Here is a 20021-nt window from a genome sequence, read left to right as displayed (position 1 = left end):
GAATAAAATAAGGTAGTACATAATTTTGAAATAGCGTCTCAATTAACTATTATTGTAATTCGTTAAAAAAATATTCTTCCCAAATATTGTTTTTTACAGAGAGACTTTTGAATGCTCGAGAGGATAGAGGATTCCAAATTCAAACGACCCAAACCTAAAATATTAAATTCAAAAATTGTTTAATACCACTCGAACGTGAATATCTGAGCAAAATTTTCAATACAAATAATATGAAGTCAAAAATAAACTCAAGTATTATAATGGAAATTACTGAACTGATAAAATTATATAATAATAAAAATATCTTGCAATAATGTTATAGAAATTAAATGCAAAAGACATTCGCATGTGTGTGGTGGTGGAAAGAAAAATCAAAACTAAATTCATTATTAGAAAGAGCAAAAAACGTAGAAGACGAAAAGAACCAAAACAAATAATAAAACGAGTCATCGTTCTTGAGAACATCGTTGAAGTTGAGAACAAAATTAAAGATTTTGGCGATATTGAACCTTGAGACCCTAGCGGCCTTTGAAGAAAAGGAAATTCAAAGCTAACGGTATCGAAGCAACATAGCTAAATATCATACACGTTCAAGGAAAAGAATAATATACATAAGTATTAAAACAAACACCGATGATGAAATAAACGGAAACGGAGTAGAAACCAACTAGACATTTAGCATGAAACAACTTTAAATATTAATCGAAGCTCTTTGATACTTTAGAGGCATCAAATTAAACGAACAACTTTACTATTAACAAATAGGTTCAGAGCGATTAGATTGCGGATATTTGCAGAACCTTTATATTATTTATTGGGAACAGAAACAATTAAGTAATACCCTGGTACACCACAGTGTGCTAGGGTATAAAACGACATTTCAATCAGTATTCGCCCCTAGAGCGCGGCGAATTTAGAATACTTGAACAAGACACCAAAACCAATACAACAATTTAGACGAATAGTTGTAAAACGGAAGCCGAAACTATTAAAAGAACAATTCAACCTGGACTCTGTAGATGCATATGTGTGAGTGCTTATCTGAGCCTGAGCCAATCCAACTAAAACATTTCCAAGCAACAAGAGCAATAGCAATATAACAGCAACAAAAGCATCGAACAACGAATATCGACGATACCAAGAAGACGAACTGTGGCAAAGTATTGAAACTCCAGCCCAATCCAAACCAAAACAAAACAAAACCGAACAGAACACAGAACCCAGAACCCAGAGCGAAAGAAGCGACTTTAGTGTAAATCCATTGTAGGAGTGTGAGCGCTGTGCATTAGTGTTGGTAATTGTCTGTTTACAGTTCACATAAGTAATAAAGTAAATTCTACAACAAAAGCAAACAAGAAAAACTTCTGTGTGAAAGGAAGGCAAAAACTTAGCGAGCCAATAGACGATCCACGTACGCACACATACACACTACAATTGCCAGCGTCGCCGTTTACTTTGTTTGTGTTTGTGAGTGGTGAATGTTTGGCCGTTGTACGCATCGCAAAGGTAGCAGCAGCGACGAAAGTAACCGAGCCAAAGCAGAATCACTGAACCATTACGCAGCGACTTAGCGGAGGAAACGACTGCATTCACCACTAGTAGTCGCAGTCAGAGAAGCATAACAGAGTTGGAGATAGAGTTTGTGTGTTGATTAGGTAGAACCAGGTAGGACAAGAGAACGAAGAGAGCTAAATTCGCGATAACTGCGAGCTCTGTAAGAGAATAAGGCTTCACCCAGACTGTTGGCATCTTATGATGTCATCGGAAGAGGACACAGAGTGTTTCGGATTGTACAACGATGATAAATTACTACTAAAGGCGTCCACAGCAGCATCATTATCTAAACTGGCAGAGCCCTCGCCTTCACCGCCGTTACTGGAATTAGAAACCGATTGTGTGATAAAGCAAGAAACACCATTACTATTGCCACCCCCAACACCACCATTACAAACGACGAAGAGCGCAAAAAACAACACCAACCAAAATCACAAAAACAATAGTAACAACGCCAACGTCTGTAGTAATAATAAAAGCAAAATCAACAGCATTAACAGTACAACTGGCAATAGCACGGCTCTCGAAGAGACACACGAAAGCGACCTTATCGAAGACGACAACGTCAACGGTGGCAACAACGACGACGACGACGACGATAACGACGTCGTAGTCATACTCGAAGGTGTCGCAAGCAGCAACGAGGGCACCAATAATAGCCAGAGACAGAATCGCCTTCGTAACAGCAGCCGTAGTCGTAGTCGAAGTCGCAGTGGCAGCAGTGTCAGCGGCAGCGGCAGCGGTAGTGGCAAACAACAAGTCGTGCAAGTCGTGCATGTCACTGAGCGAGCAAACGAAAGTAGTCCGTGTGGTGCCGTCAACAAGACAATAACGTGCACCGCTAACTTAGCAATACGTTCAAAGTCAATATCTGTAGGAATATCATCGTCGAAGTCAAATAAAAAGAACACGTCCTTATCGTCATCGAGTGAATATCTTGTTAATAAGAGCAGTAACAGTAGTAATAACTGTACCAGTGCTAATAAAATAAACGTGAACGGTAATAGTGTTTTAGGTCTAGAATCGAAATTATTTTCGGGGTTCCAAGATAATACGAGTCCAACGCCGTTGTCATTGCCCTTGCCGGTTTCGCCAACGCCGTCATCCCCGCTCTTGCCGCCAACAGCGACTGCCTTCATGAGTAGTGCTGCTGCGGCTGTCGCGGGCGCTGCTGGAGGAGCTCTCTATGGAGCCTTATTGAATCAGACAACTTCGTCGTCCAATAACACGCTTAACAACAGCAACGCTACTGCTAGTAATAATAATCCACATAACAGTGCAAACGTTTCCGTATCCGCTTCCTCATCGCCAACAGCATCGTTGCTGTCCGGTAATTTTACAGCGGCTCTTGGCAGCCTCTTCACAGCAAACGGTTTCGGTTCAGCAAAAATGTTGAATGAGTTATTCGGTCGACAAATGAAGCAAGCACAGGATGCTACAAGCGGATTACCCGCTACTTTAGACAATGCCATGTTAGCTGCGGCAATGGAATCGGCCACCAGCGCTGAACTGTTGAGTGCAGCAGGCTTGGTGAATAGCTTAGGCCTCAATGCCACCAGCAAATTGCTCAATAATAATACCATAAACAGTTTGAATAGTTTAAGCAATGCCAGTGCGTCTGCAACGTCCGCTCTAAATAACGGCAATGCCATTTCTGATAATCACCAATCGTTGAATGCCACATCTGCCTCTCAATCGCCAAAGAACCGCCGTGTGAGCAATTGTAGTGATCGATCTTTGGATGAAGTGAACTCGCGAGCTGGTGATTTGTGCTCACCACCACGTGCACCTTCTGCCAGCTCAACATCTGTGGTACTAGGCGCTGTGAATTCTTCTGAAAGAACCTCACCAAATGTTCAACAACAGCAACAGCAGCAACAACAACAAAATGAGTTAGCTCACCATATGCTAAGAAATATTTTGCAAGGTAAGAAAGAGCTCATGCAGCTAGACCAAGAGCTACGATCAGTAATGAATCAACAACAGCAACTCGCAGATAATCAGAACACGCTAAAGCATAATAATAATAATTTGTCCGCTAACAATAACAATAATTTGGAAGATAAAGAATCGAATAATGTAATCAATCTATTGGAGGACACCATGTCTGACATTAAAATTAAGTGCGAGCCCAATCAGTTGCCAAATAATTCTGAGTCTGCGACTGCAGAAAGTAGGAAGTCATCTGATTCTGACGTTGCCGATTCTCAGCAGGATGAAGACCAACAGTCTGAGGGCGATAACATGGATCAACAGCACATGGATGAGCAGGATGAGCAACCGCATTCAAACCTAACGGTGGGAGTAACTAAAAAGGAAGCTGATGACATCCTAGAAGATGTAGAATTAATGGGTCTGAATTCGCGGTCCGATTTAGAGTCATTGGCCTCACCTAGCCAATCTGAGATGATGCTCTTAGAGAACAGCAAGGATGAGTTAGAAGAGGAGCTTGAAAAGGATGTCGCCGCTACCATGTCCAAAAAACCAGGAATGGATATGAAAAGAGCTCGAGTCGAAAATATTATTACCACAATGCGTTCTAGTCCATCGTCTCATCAGTCGCACTTGCAAGTTAATGGATGTAAGAAACGGAAACTATATCAACCGCAACAACATGCAATGGAACGATATGTGGCTGCTGCTGCGGGTTTGAATTTTGGTTTGAACTTACAAAGTATGATGTTGGATGAAGAAGCATCCAATGAAATGGAATCACCCCAAATTCAGCAAAAGCGTGTGGAGAAAAATGCACTGAAGTCACAGTTGCGTTCAATGCAGGAGCAACTGGCTGAAATGCAGCAAAAGTATGTGCAATTATGTTCAAGAATGGAGCAAGAATCAGAATGTCAGGACATTGATGATACCGCAAGTGATAGTATGGAACAGGATGACAATGGAGGGGATCTCTCACCATCGCCATCCCTGACCGGCGAATCGGGTTTAATTGATAAAATTCAAACGGACGGAGAACGACCGAGTTCTACTTCACCCAATTTACCAATAAAATCTCGCAAGCACTTAACCTCACAAAATTCCATAGCCCTAGATAACGCTCCAAATGTGCTATCACAAATGATGAGCAAAATGATGTCATCGCGATCACTCGTGGGGCATCCACATATGCAGCAGTCATTTAGCGGTCCATTGCCTTTGCTGCAACATATGCCACAAATGCAAGGTGACGCCGGAGCTGCCCATTTGTCTCATCCCGCCATAAGTAATGCTGCCGCTATGTACCTGGGGCAACAGTTTCTCTTTGAGCAGGAAGCACGTATGGCAAAGGAAGCTGCTGAGCAGCAAGAAAGGCAACAACAACAACAGCAGCAACAACAGCATCAACTACAGCAACAGCAACAACAACAGCAGCAGCAGGAGCAGGAGCAACAAAGGCGATTTGAACAAGAGCAACAGCAACGTCGTAAGGAGGAGAAACAACAACAACAACAACAGCAGCAGCAGCAACAGGCCCAGCAACAAGCTGCACAACAACTTCAGCGCCAACATCAGTTACAACAGTTGCAACAACAGCATCTGGAGCAAACCACACCGACTGTCTCCATAAACCAAACAACCCGCTCACAGCTACATCACAATCGGCTCAATCAACGTCATGCCAACCACTCCTCTCTTAAATCAGAACTGTCAGAAAAATTCAATATGTTGAGGTCCAGTTCTAATTCGATTATGCGTATGTCCGGATCAGATCTGGAAGGACTTGCTGATGTATTAAAATCTGAAATTACTACTTCACTCTCAGCATTAGTTGACACAATCGTTACACGATTTGTTCATCAACGTCGTCTATTTAGCAAACAATCGGATTCAGTAGCTGCAGCTGCTGAACAACTTAACAAGGACTTGCTTATGGCATCCCAAATACTCGATCGCAAGTCGCCACGTACTAAAGTTGCAGATCGTTCTCATTCAAATGCCATCATCAACAATAATTCAAATATTCCTAATTCAGCGGCAGGACAGCCTGTTGTCAGCGGAAATACTGTGAATGCTTCATCAGTCCAATCAGGTAATAATGGTTCTCTTCTCCTAGTTAATAATACCTCCTCAACTAACCAATTAAGTAATGGTCCAAACGGTAATGTGTCCACAAATCACCTTGGTCACTTGCAGTCCACTGTAAGTAACGGCCCTCAAATGCATGTTGGACCTGGGCCCGCAGTATCAGTAGGCGGTGTGACGATTCCCCAACACCCGCTTACAAATAGCCAAGCAAACGTCATGGCGTCCTCAAGTGGGCAGACAAATGCGCAACATGCGCAGCAAATAGCGCAAATGTCAGCGTTGAATGCGGCAAATTGTCAAAGCCTCATCGCCGCCCCACGTCTAAATGGCAATCAGTTGTCGTTTCCGTCGCCGGCTGCGGCAGCAGCTGCGGCAATGGGCCTGCAAATGCATCATGCAGCAGCCGCAGCTGCAATGACCGCAGCTGCTGCTAATCAGCAAAATCATAATCAACAGATCACAAACGATAATTCTGGTCAAAGCCCAATGAATCAGAGTATCAACATGAACTCGAATCCAAATACAAATAATACTAACAATAGTTTAAGTACGATTAATATTCCACCTCCTCATATACGTCCTTCGCCCACAGCGGCAGCAATATTTCAGGCACCAAAGACACCACAGGGAATGAATCCGGTCGCTGCTGCTGCACTCTACAATTCTATGACCACCGGCGGCTCTAACCAAATGAACCCCTTCTGCATGCCAGAGGCTCGTGATGTACAGCAGCAGCAGCAGCAGCAACAGCAACAGCAACAACAACAGCAGCAGCAACAACAACAACAGCAGCAGCAACAGCAGCAACAACAGCTAGAGCAAAACGAGGCCCTCAGCTTGGTTGTAACGCCAAAGAAGAAGCGACATAAGGTGACAGACACCCGAATAACACCACGGACAGTCAGTCGCATACTTGCCCAGGATGGTGTTGTACCTCCGAATTCAGTAACTGCCAACAGCATGTTAGACGGCGGCAGCAAGTTCGTTCCCATGGTTGGTCAACCCAACCAACAACAACAGCCCAATACGAACCAAACGAATTGTAATGCACCAATCGTTGGCAGCAATAGTGCCAACGTCACGCCAGTCAACGTGAATACTACCGGCAGTATCGGCAATATCGGCAATAATAATACGACGCCTGCACAAAGTCCTTCACCACGTGCTCAAGCGCCCACCTATCATCCGCCGCCACCACCACCACCCATGTTGCCCGTGTCGTTGCCTACTTCTGTGGCAATTCCCAATCCATCGTTGCACGAGTCGCAAGTCTTCTCACCCTACAGTCCATTCTTCAATCCTCACCCGCCGCATGCGCCGCCACCACCCCCGCATGGTCCACACAGTGGTGCTCACAACACGCCAACAGCTGCCCAAATGCACCACATGAAGATGTCATCCAGCCCACCTGGCCTTGGCGGTCTAATAGACTCGCGCGAATCACCGCCACTGCCTCATCCGCCCTCCATGCTGCATCCTGCCCTATTAGCTGCTGCCCACCATGGCGGCTCTCCCGACTACAGCGCGCATCTACGTGCAGCCATGGATGCACAAGACCGCAATTCGGACTGTAATTCCGCTGATATGCAGTTTGATGGAATGCAGCCTACAATATCATTCCTGAAGCAGCAAATGATGTAAGTACTCAATTATTTTACAAACTAATCCCAAACATCCAGGTATATGGGAAATATAATGTTCTTTTGTGCAGAATGCCCTTATGTATAATACACACATACAATTGCGCTTAGTTGGTTAAATCTTTATATTGCTTGCCACTTTTTCTTAAGCTTTGTCACTAATTACCTCTTAATACCAAAGAAACGGTAAATCAATTCAACAAAAAGAAACCACTCAAGTGTCGGTGTCTATATAAAACAATGCAGCACTGCAACACAAATAAGTTTACTCAAAAAGAAATGTGTAATCAAAACCAAAGTCTAAAACAACCTGATTGCAGCAACCCCAATTAATCTTAAGTATTTGCGAAACTTAATGCAAGTGCAATGCGTCTCACACGCTACATTGTCTTGCCGCCCAACCGAGCACCTAGACGGAGCTTTAATCAGGGCTAACACCGTTTCGACCGAAGCCACTTACCAGTGAATAAGGAAATGCAGAAAACAAAAGCACATACAATTGTATTACTATGTGTATAGTCGCAAACGAAATCGCTTGCAGTTCCAGTTTTCTTTAGGTTTTATTGACAAATGCTTTTCAGGCACTCTGCACCGTGTCAGCATTTTTATTATGCTCAAATTTCTTTATACGTATATTAAATCTTATATTATTCTCATCTTCTCCCGTTCATTCCACAAAAAATTAATTGTGAATGTTTTCACATGTAAATTCAGCAAAAATAGCGACTCCTTGACTCCGCTGCACTCGTCAACACTAACACCAATGCACCTGCGCAAGGCGAAGTTGATGTTCTTCTGGGTCCGCTACCCCAGTTCAGCAGTACTGAAGATGTACTTCCCAGACATCAAATTCAACAAGAACAATACAGCACAATTGGTGAAATGGTTCTCGAATTTCCGGTAAGTGGAATTATTTTCTCTTCTAATTTTAAAATTAGTTTTTCTTTTTATAATATGTAATAGTATGGAATATGCCTCTTAATATATTGATATGTGTTAGAGGATAATAAATTCTTTGTTTATCCCATACTTACTGAATTAGTAACATTATATATTTAAATGTGCCTAGAATATCAGTATTTGCACCAAGGATGGGGTTAATATTAAAATATTAAAGTGTTTTTGATAATTTTTCTCTTTCAACCGCCATCAGGTACTTCAAAGACAGCACAGATATAGAAGTAATAAAATGGGTTTTTCCAGGCATTTAAATTACTAACAAAGTGGGGAAATTACAACAATATTAATGGATTTAAATTAAATGGAAACTTCTTTACTTGTGAAGGGTATTCTAGCTTCAATACAACCGAAGTTTTATATTGAATCCTGCATTTTTTTTGTTCATAACCATAAAGCTATTGCCATATTTTTCTTTTTTTTAACAACGAAAAGGTTTAGAATCCTTCGTTTTTCCGAACTTTTAAAATGTCATATAGTAATTGATGGAATGTCTGAAACACTGTCGAAATTTCTAAGCTGTCAATAAGAGACAATTTCACTTCGAACATTTCAACTGTTCGCGTATTTACATATGTATATAATAGCAGTAAGCATTTCACTTGTATGTATATACGTATACATATGTATGTATGTATGAAAATACCTAGGAAATTTCCATAACTTACCACACGAGCGCTTTTTTGGCATTACCATACTATCCCTTCATGGCACTATGTATTACCTTAAATTTGTTGGCACTCAGCGCTTCCCCTCAACGAGCAGGCCAATATACCAAATACCAAAATACTTCAGATAGAAATTATACTGATGGCATAAGCATGAGTTCACTATACAATTCCACCTTATTGTATGTACATACATTGCTACACTTATGTATATGTACTATATGTAAGTGGGTAGGTAGGCCCGCATACTTTCGGGAAAGTCCAACTGACACCAATTCGACAAAGAAGGTCTCTTGCGATTTGCATGCTAGCATTCACTCAGCGAAGCCAAAACGAAGGCAGCAGAAGAAATAGTATAAGATTAGGCAGCCAATCATAAAATGCACATGTGTAAGTAATTATGAACTACTGCGAATATATGTACGTGTGCATATACTCGTGCGGGCACACACGACTGTAGAACAACGACGGCAGCCAAACGAAAAAGGTAAACACAAATTTACTGGTAGATGTCAGCTAACAGACGGATAATGCACCTATGTAGTATGTAGGTACACTCGTAGCTGGTGATAGCAGCACACAATGCAGCAGGCAAGAGAAAACGCTGGGTAGGAAAGCGCGCCAAAAAGGCTCGTGCTTTTTACCGGCTGCTTCAGAATGCCGTGAAAAGCGAACATCTGTTCGGCGCTGTGGACGATTACGAACAATAGTTCACCTGGCCGTGGCAATAACAACGAACAACCCCTGAACCGGTAATAATGCACGTCAATGCATGCATCCGAGGCAGCTGAAACCGAAGAAATAGTATAGCTATTCGCACAACGTCTTAAGAAATGCAAACAAAAGCGCACAAGGAGCCCCTTTTTGCCATTAAGAAAAATCAAAACGTCCTTTTTAAGGGATTTTACTCGCGCACAAGAAGACTCAGCTGAAACGTCTTCGAGTTTTGGTTTCTTTTTCATTGTGATTGTGTTTGTGCTAGAGCGTTTGCCAAATTGCGTACAACGCTAAGAATCAGTACTTCTTTATGGGAAATTCTGCCTTTGGCTTTGTCTCTAGCTTATCTGCATTTCTCGGCGTCTACTTAGGGGTTATCTAAAAAAAAATGCAATTGAGAGTTGAAATTCATAATGCTCTCCCCTTCTAAGGGTTGTTCTCGTAAGTCACAACAGACGCTATAATTTGTTTGTGTGGCCAGGCATTGGATTACCTTTTATTAAATGCATAAGGTTCCGCACCTCCGTTTGACTCTTTTTACCGCCTTTGACTTAAACGTTAAAATGGGTGGGAATATCTTTTTGGTTGGCTTCTGCGCGACGCTCGATCAAAAGTTAGAAAGAAGTCTACTATTGTAAATTGTAGTATAGTAAGTCCGATTACCTTTGCCATAAGGGTGAAAATGTAACGGTCATATGAAATTTGGTACAAGCACAACAAAAGAAACCGCTATGGCTGTGGGAAATTTGTTAATGATCAAGCGAGATAGAAAGTTGACTTAAATAATAAGAAAATATGTGTGCCATATGTCTAAGCCAAACAAAATTTGGAGGCTTTTTTTTTAACTTCGACACAAGTAATCATGAGAGACTTTGGCCAGCTACTAGTTCTCCTATCGACCCCTAACTAGTTCCACATATGCACATGATCGTATTTAAAGCTAAAATTTTTACCGCCAAAAGTAAGTAGTAATTACTGTCTTTTTATAAACCTTAAATCATTTAAATGTATTCCAAGCCTTTTTTTATTTAAAAGGTGCATAAGGATATGACAAAGAAAGGGCTAATTTCAAACAAGCACTGCACTCTTAACGCCAGTTACATTGTAACGCACTTCAGTATCATCCAGCGCCTGATGATGGCCCCCACTTGCCACACCGAACATATAGCGACAGCTTGCAGTTGCAAAATGACAATTAAGAGGTGACAGGTTGACTGTAGCTAATTGTCGTAGTGCGGAAGGAAATCAATGAGTCTGCCGCTCAGCGTCAACCGAATTGCATCCTTTACCTAAAGGAACTATAATGAGTTATTTGGAATACTACAGGCATATGTGGGGTTGTGGGTGTGTAAATAGGTATATAAATCTAAAATGGTTTAATGATTACAAAGGCAATTAAATTACACCCTCAGTGCTTTTGACATGTGAATTGGCACAAAGTTGCATTTGATTTCCGTGGAAATAATTAGCGGGTTCCTGCACATTTCACGCTTTATTTTGAATTAAAGAATGCCACTTCAGAATTACCAAGAGTAAAGAAAAATAATAGACACAAATACATATCAAACAAAGGCAAAAATGATATAATTTAGATATATATCTACATATTATATATTCATTATAATTTAGATATATTTTTAATAGCCCCAGACATCTTTCAGAATCAATGAAGCTTAATCCTTATACCTCATCGCTATAATTAATAATAACCCTTGTCATCTTACGATTTTCGGAAATTTCTGAAGGAATTCCTTGGCTGTACTTGATGTTTTTTTCTTTATGCAAAAGTATTCTCCTTCGGTTTTTGAGTTTAGTTCGAGACTACATTTCACTTTTTTTTATAAACAGCATATATTCTCTTATCCTCAGCTATCACACGCACGAAGGCATGTGTGGGTACTTCACCGAAGTAACGCAATTATAAGAGGAACACTTTATTAATAAGCTCATATGCAATATTTTCTCCAGTGCCTTACAGAGCTCTTCTGTACTCGCACTGTCTGGTTATCTGATTGTATCAGTCGTCCTCAACCAGCTTATTTGCGTGAGTATCATGATGACACCATTTAAAACTTTAACCTCGGGAGTGAAAAAAAACCTTTTCCTAACGGTAATCCGTTTCTTACACTCCTCCCAGCAGCGCACATATAGATACATACATGTGGAGCATGCAGCAAGTGTGCGATTATATTGAAGTAATTGGCAACACTTTTCCCATTCAGCTTTTCTGGTGTGTATGTTTTTTCGCTTTCTTTGTATTCTGCTGCATGGAAGAGTGTCAACCTATTGCAGTTAAGCCAAGTCATCATATTTTCACGCAACCTAACCCAAAAGTGCACTTAACCTCATATTTGGAAAAAAGCATGCCTATAATAAAAAAATACTAATAATAAGGGAAGTGTAGGTTCGGGTGTGACTGAAAATTAATTTCCGAATTTCATTTACTGCGGGCAAAACACGCAGAAATATATAAAAATTACGTTATACTATATGAGAAAAGGCGTGGTCATCGAATTCATCTGTTTCTCCATTTTATTATTATCAGACATTTCTAGATTCATATCTTAGTTGTTTCCTTACATCAGTTACGAACAGGGTTGCGAATTTTCTATTTAAATATATTGAAGATAAAAACGGAATATTCAGTTTTTACTTCCAGAATTGCAATTAAGACTTTTGATTATTTTGGGAACTCAATGCTTAAAATTGCTTAAACCAAAATAAAAATTTAAAATTTAATTTTGAATTCTAAAATAAGAATTAAAAACTGATAAAACATTTTTAAATTAAACTTTTCAGCAAATCTAAAAAATAATTTATATCAAAAGGTCAAAATGGAAGACTTACATTTTTCAAACTGAAACACTATAATTAAAAGTATTTAAAAAGTGTTAAACTATATTGAAATATTATTTTAAAAAAGGCTATATAAAATGTAGTATGTAAATACAAATTCAAAGAAAAAATGTTCTTATTTAATTTTTACTCAAAAAGCTTCGGATTATCATTTTCAGGATGAAAATTTACATTTCTAAATTTTACTCCAATTTTTTTTTTTTAATTTTTCAATAAAATAATATTTTGCAAATTTGTTGTGCTTCAGTATTCTAATTACTTCTGCTGTGGGTATAACGAAATACGTGCCATATGCAGTAAAACACTGTGAATTTATGGTTTATGATATGAAGAATTCAGTATCGGTGGCTACTTTTATGTGCATGGCATAACATTATACATATGCACTGCCGCATCTGTGTAGACAAGATTTTGTATTAGCTTGCCTGTTTGTGGTTGGCGAGTTTTTCTTTAAAAGCTATTGAGTTCCTTTCATTCCAACGAGTATCCTTGAGCACTTGCACGCCCGAGTCCACACTCGTGCACATACTTATGTACATATGTATGTATGTGTGTGCTCGTAGTTGTTTCTATGTGGCGCACCGTTTCCGCTTTTAGGTTGTGTGCGGAGCGAATGGGTACTTTTAATTTGCGACTTCGAGTACCTTTTCGCCACCTAATCGCTCTCAGTCTGCAAAATCTTCATCCGTGCTCAGTTTTGACTTACCAACGCGAGACTATTCCACATAGAATGCCGTATTTTCCGTATAATAGGAACTTTTCTGTTTGCTCACTTATAGCACCTCTTGTATTCCAACATCTTGAATAAACTAATTAGCTCTTGTGCAACATTTATAATATTTTTTATAATTAAATTACACTACCACTCACTATTTTAGTCATCATTATGTCATCATCACACACTCATAAGCAAATACAACAAACACAACTGCGTTAACTGTGAACCGTGCAACAAACACATACTTATACATATACACATACGTCAACGTCGAAATCATTTCTTTACGTTTTTTGTTTATTTTGTAGGAGCGCTTCAGTGTTTGCTCCCTGTGAAATTTCTTTTTAATTAAAAACAAAAATATCGCAATTACGGCTCCTTATGTGCGCCTCTACACACAGCAGCAGGTCCTTCGTCATTTTTTTCACACACTCTATCTTAATGTAATCGTGAGTGTTGTGAGCTTTTGTGTGCCTGTATTTGTCTTTTTAATGGAGTGCCTACTTTGCGTTGTTGGCTTGCATTGCCACAACAATGCCGCACTTCCTCAGCTACTACGCCTATGCATTGTGCTAATGGCTTTTTTATACATGCATTTGTATATGTGCTTTTGTCGGCAGGGAAAATTGAATAAATAGTAGATATGAGTGTATGCGCCCAAAAGTGCACTTCTTGCTTTCAAAATTGCATAAAGAACAAAAAAACGTATCCTTGCGCCAAAGTGCCACTGCTTATAAAAACACTTCATAATTATCATCGACACACATGCTAACATATACCTATATTTCTATGCATTACTATCAAGCAGCTGGGGTATGTACTTGTCGCTTGAGAAGCTCACCTTTTATTTTCTGCTCCACTTAACAGCACTGAGTGTTCAGTTTAGTGTTAAAATATCCACTTTTCTTCATTCATCCGATTCTTCGCGCGCTTGTTCAGCCCATAGTCTGTTGTTGTCTACTGGTTCACAACAGCCTGAGTCAGTTCTGAATGATCTGAAGTATCACATTGTAGTATAAATACACTACAGACTGACTCCTTCGCAAGTGGCGTACTTTCACGCTTTTTTCAATCGAAATGTCTGCCTTGAAAGGGGTTTTTGCAAGTTAAACGATTGAAAAGCAAAAAATAATATTAATATTTGAACGCCTTTGTAGTTTACTAGTTTCAAAATAGATAAGATATGTAAGATAGAAGGAGAAGAATTATATTATACTCTATAAGCCATATGTTATATAACTAATTTTTTATTCCATCTCGCATCTGGACGACGCAGAAGAGGCTATTCTCTCAATAGCTGCTCATTATAAGAATTTCCGATTACCTTACCACGAATTTATTCTTGCTTGTGCGGTTTTTTAATTGTGTACACATGATCTTAGTGCATTATTGGATGATTATAATGCGACGTTATTAATAATTTGCAGCACACTTGTAGGCTCGGCCACATTGCGCACACAAAGGGTTTTTCAAAGAGCTTCAACAAAAGAATCTTAGCCTTGCTGTGACACACATACTTGCATGGCAGGCAGTTATATTGTTGCAACCGAGGTAACGCCTGGCTGAGCTTAGGTGTGAGCTTGTTGCACGAGAACAAATCTGGAATACTTGCTTTATAAGCGCATTGTTGGGCCGTTTGGTTGGTTTGTTGCAAAGAATTTTTAATAATTCTCAAATGAGCATAAGTCAATCTTCTGGGGTGCACACCCACTACTTAGATGCTCGACTACGCTCCGCCCACTCCCCATTTCCCAGGAATTTGCTTTAGGATTTGCACATGCATGCCAACGTAATCATCGATGATGAGCAAAGCTGCACTGAAGTTGCCAGCAGAAATATTTGCATTTACAATTTTTTATTCTTCTTTTTATCTTTTAAGTATACAAAGCCGAAGCATTGAAATGCACCGTTGGTGGATGCTGTGTTTAGTTGAGGGAAAGGCTTTAATTAGCAAAAGCTTTACGATTGATATTCACTTGGGCTTGTGGGGAGCTATAATGAGTCTCGAAGAACTCGCTGCCGTTGTTGAGAACAGCAATTCTTTGCCACAGATAAACGTGAAGAATGTTTGAGGAGGCACCTGGGATATTGTATGCAAATGCATTGCCTTCTAGCAATTAGAGAATTAAAAGATGGATAGTTACAGCAGCGGCACCAAGCAACTGCAATCAAGTAATTGAAATGTTCAATTTGTGTACTCAAAGTTATTGTAGTGAAAAGCCATGGACAGAATACTTGCATTCACTAAATAATAATAATCCATCTGTTGGCACGATATGAAATGTCTTGAAGAAACACACACTTTACCATATTTTAATATAAATTGTACAAACATTCGAAAAGAATATTGGATAAGATCTTGCCAAACAAATTAGCGCTTTCTATTCGAAAGCTATAGGCTGGCTAGTTGTTCGAAAATCTGTTAAATGTCATTTCTTTATAATTTTCTCCTCCCAAAGCGCAGCACTGTTCGTCCCACAAATGTTCACCCCGCGCCTTGTACGCCTTGCTCGTTGACATTTCAATTGTATGCAATGTTTCTCCTATAATTGTCAACATTTCACAACAATTCCGAGCTGTTGGCGCTGAACGTTGCACCTTCTCACTCACGAGGGTAGTGCACCATTTTTGTATCCTTTTGTTCTGCCGTTGCACTGTTGTGTTGACTCGTTTGATAATCGCGCTAATTTCAAGATTTCCCAAAGCTCTCGCTCTTCTTTCATTATGACGCCAACAACTGGTGCAAACAGCTCAAGTTATTGCAGCAGAAACGGATATGAAAACACTGCATTCGCCGCATGGAAAGGGCTCTGCATAACAACTGACAGTGCCAACTTTTCCAAACAATAAATATCAAAATCGCGCATTGGCAAGTAGCAATCGCAAGCGCTGCGCTTACTGCTATTACTGTTACACTACTATGTTGGTGTGTGTGCGATATTACTAGTACTATACTTCTGACAGCTTCGATGTCAAATTAAAACCAGCTTCGCGACGATTGTTCGCTTAAATTCCCCTGAGGCAAAATTTACTAAATTGCCGCTGTTGTTGTTATTCCGACGACTGCAGCACTGTCTTCGATATAGCCAGTATACTTATATAATATGGCTCGTGTATACATATGTACATATAATGCATATACAAGGACGATGAGCGGCCAAGCTGAAGCAGAAAAAATGTTTCTCTCAAGTCGCCACAGAAACTAGAAAGGCATTTAGGTATTGCGTACTCGTTCTCATAAAGAGATTGTTAAGCTGCATAAATCTAAATAGGTAAAAAATATATTAAATTAAAATAACTTAATTTACTTACAAAGTACTTCTTAACCTCAGTTATCGGCCCCATTGCAGATACTCGGTATTTTTAAAAAGTGGGCGTGGTCCCGCACAAATAAATAAATTTATCGGCATAAAAAGTTCCTAAATCAAGCATAAGAATAGTCTAAATTGGATCATGGCTGACGTTTTTTCCGAGAATACCGGTTAATATGGGAGATTTATTATTGAAATTCGGGGAGAAGTTTTTTGAAATAATAAAGTGGTAGTTTATCAAATATATACTGCAAAATAATCTTCTGCTGTAATCCTTGCAAATTGCGATAGTAAAGATTGAGCGGTTAATTCGAAATTGGCCCTTCGTTTATTGTTTTTTTATCAAAGACATTTAATTACTCATCAGATATTAAATAGAATATTATTAGATTTCATCAAAACACATTTCTTATAAAATTGTTTGTCGTTTGCAGAGAATTCTACTATATCCAAATGGAGAAGTACGCGCGCCAGGCGGTTACTGAGGGTGTCAAGTGCGCCGATGAGCTTCATGTTGGCGGGGACAGTGAGTTGTATCGTGTTCTAAACTTACATTACAACCGCAACAATCACATTGAGGTACTTATACTCAAATAAATAAATGCAAATAGCAAAAAATCGCAATAATATTTCAAGACCTTAAAAATAATTAATAAAATTTTTTGTTGTTTTGTAAAGGTACCGCAAAACTTCCGCTTTGTGATAGAACAAACGCTGCGCGAATTCTTTCGCGCCATTCAGGGTGGCAAAGACACCGAACAATCGTGGAAGAAGGCAATCTATAAAGTCATATCTCGCATGGACGATGCAGTGCCCGAATATTTCAAATCTCCTAATTTTTTGGAACAATTGGAATAAGAGGAAAGTGAACGCAATCGCGTTATTCACATGCTTCGCACAAATTTAAAACGCAAATCCAAATCAAATAAATCTTCGAAAGTTTTAACGACAGGAATCACTACAACAACAGCGCTTGCAACAGCAGCTGCAGCAACTGTGCATGCAACAACCGAACCAATGACAACGTTTGCAACAAACGCAGTTACAGTTACGCCAACTAATGCCTCAGCAAGTGTAACCAGCATAGCTGCAGGCACAGCATACCAACAAAATTTGACGAATATAAATTAAGTTCAACCTATCAGTTTTGATTTCCCACCCTAATTATAAATATTTTTATATGGAATACGAGAACTACTGCGCGAAATTTTAACATGACGATAATTTAGAAACCACTAACACACTAAGTATTAAAATTGACGACGAAACTAATCGATACTATACGAGTGCGTTTAGGCTTTTAAGGAATACGAAACAAGTATGTTATATTCATATAATGATGTTGGAGAAGTAATGCCATTCCAATTGAAACGTAAAATATATGAAAGGTGTGCCCGAACCAGGTAATAATGAAATTTCGAACGAACAAATTTTGACGAATATAACAAAAATATTTCGACAATACGATGAAGGTAATTTAACAAAATGCTGCAAGCAAATCCTAAAGTAGACTTCGCAAATATTTATTATTTTCTTAACTCTCGAATTCATTCTCGCAACGCGAATTGCGTTCACAAAAGTAAAATAGGCAAAATAAGAGATTCATAAAAGCAAACGAAAGATCCTAATTGTTAACGATTGTTGGGTATTTTGCAAATCACTTCGGCATGATGAGCAACAAGAAATTCCAGCTTTATTTTATTACCAAACATTGAAAACACAATTCTTTAACGACACATTCACGTTCTTCACTTCGAAGAATGGAACTACAACTTTAGCAATAGAAGAATACACACGCCTCCCAATACATACATATGTACATATGTAAGTGTGCATACGAGTATGCATTACTTTCTACACTTGCATAAACCTATTAACATATACATTTATAGAAAAACAATTGCCTTATGTGATGTAAATCGGGTATTGAGGGCCACTGAGATCATTCTTAAATAGACACCACAAAAATCAAAACAGAAAACGCACACATATATCTACAATATTTATTTACATCAGCTATAACCACAATAGTGTAAACTGCAACTGCTAGAAAGGGCCAAGATATGAATTCGGACCATAACTTACTGCGTAATTCTGAGATTTATATCAATTTTACCATTAAATATATTGTTATTAAGTTTTGTTTGCAAGTCATGTTGCAAAATACACACTAATATACATCCAGTTAATACGCATATATACATGCTTGTATATGAACCGACATATACACACTATGCCTATGGTAGGCAACATTGATAATTTAATAGCATATACATATGTACATACATACCTACATTGGTAATAAAATATATAGCAGTAGTATTTATTAGCATTACCAGCCAGAGCCAATACTATTAACTCGAAAAATCGCAGGAAATGTACCTAACCACAGTTCACTGGGAAACACCGAGCGAGTTGAGACCATGTTCATTTCCAGTAGTTCATTTCACTTACACGTACATTTTCATTTACTGATTGCGCCTATTTGCTACTAGGAAAACTGGTGCTTGCAAAGAGCATACACAAACACAACAATTTAAACATATTAATCTCCACCTGCTTACGCTCCGAAATGTTTATATGTATGTGCATGCTATGTTAGTGTATCAGTGTGTGAAAAGCAATTGGTTGAAGACTCTTCTTCAAATTGACGCCGACTTTTTACAATATTCACAATATTATTGTAAAGGCCTTTCTTGTAAAAAGCACTACAATTTTCAAGTGTTTTAATAGAAGTGATTCTAAAACACGCTCTCTCATTAATGTAACAGCACATTGTTTTCTACAAGAAAGGCCTTTTATTCGATATCATTTTTGCGACTTGTGCTATTGTTGTTTAATTTTTTATTAAATTTTCCACCAATACTGACACCTGGACTCACAATTACTATATTTTAATTGCTAATAAATAATAGGGCATCACATTGTACACGTTTACACTAGTCTTTTCTTTATTTTAAACTAGTTAATATGAAGTAATTAAATTTAAGTTGAATGCACTTTTTATTATTTAAAATATTTAAGCTGTACATACCTAATTATAGAGTTTCTTAATTATTAAGTTTTCAAAGATTTGCCTTTAATTTAGCAAGCATTATATTGTATAAACTATAATATTATTTATTCATTTAAACCAAATATATGTAACGTAAATTGATTTCGTGTGTGTTCTGTTATTTTGCATTTTAATTTATTTGCTTTAAACCGCTTAAAACTACACTGGGTATAATCGGTAAAATAAAAATAGGACTGACTACTGGATGGCGGATGAGCGATCTAAATTATATTGGTATTTATTACCTTTCAAGTAGTTTACGTTACATTAAGAGGTCGATTCTAACAGGGATCTCACTTAGTAAGTTTAGAATGCCGGTTCGCTGTGGTACCTACAGCTCCTATAGAATTGAGCTGAAGACCCTTGGAAATCGACAAATCGACTATCACAAAATTGTCGAGACGGCTAATGCCAGTTTCGGCTTTATCTTCTGGTCCGCCGTAGGTAAGACTGACGGTGTTTCTACCTCAGTCTTGAAAAGGGTGGATAATGGAGAAGAAAGTACAGGGATGCTCCCATCAAACC

The 20021-nt window shown here is 38.8% G+C and overlaps 1 protein-coding gene across 7 annotated transcripts in view; it reads left to right on the top strand.

Annotated features, from left to right (window-relative positions):
* Positions 1-19598, top strand: part of LOC120766805 (homeobox protein prospero) — a 101881-nt gene extending 82283 nt beyond the window's left edge. For 4 of the 7 annotated variants that reach the window (XM_040092696.1, XM_040092627.1, XM_040092786.1 and 1 more), the window contains exons 4-7: positions 100-7211; positions 7929-8114; positions 16876-17020; positions 17120-17299. In XM_040092696.1, the coding sequence (XP_039948630.1) occupies positions 1753-7211; positions 7929-8114; positions 16876-17020; positions 17120-17299 (5970 nt within the window). In that variant the 5' untranslated portion in view covers positions 100-1752. Of the gene's footprint in view, positions 1-99; positions 7212-7928; positions 8115-16875; positions 17021-17119 lie in introns of those variants that run through there. The other 3 variants (XM_040092984.1, XM_040092950.1, XM_040092872.1) reach the window with 3 other exon arrangements.
* The last annotated feature ends 423 nt before the right edge of the window (positions 19599-20021 follow it).

This window comes from Bactrocera tryoni, chromosome 1, assembly GCF_016617805.1.
Source record: "Bactrocera tryoni isolate S06 chromosome 1, CSIRO_BtryS06_freeze2, whole genome shotgun sequence".
Lineage (NCBI taxonomy): Eukaryota > Metazoa > Arthropoda > Insecta > Diptera > Tephritidae > Bactrocera > Bactrocera tryoni.
This window is presented reverse-complemented; position numbering and strand designations above follow the sequence as displayed.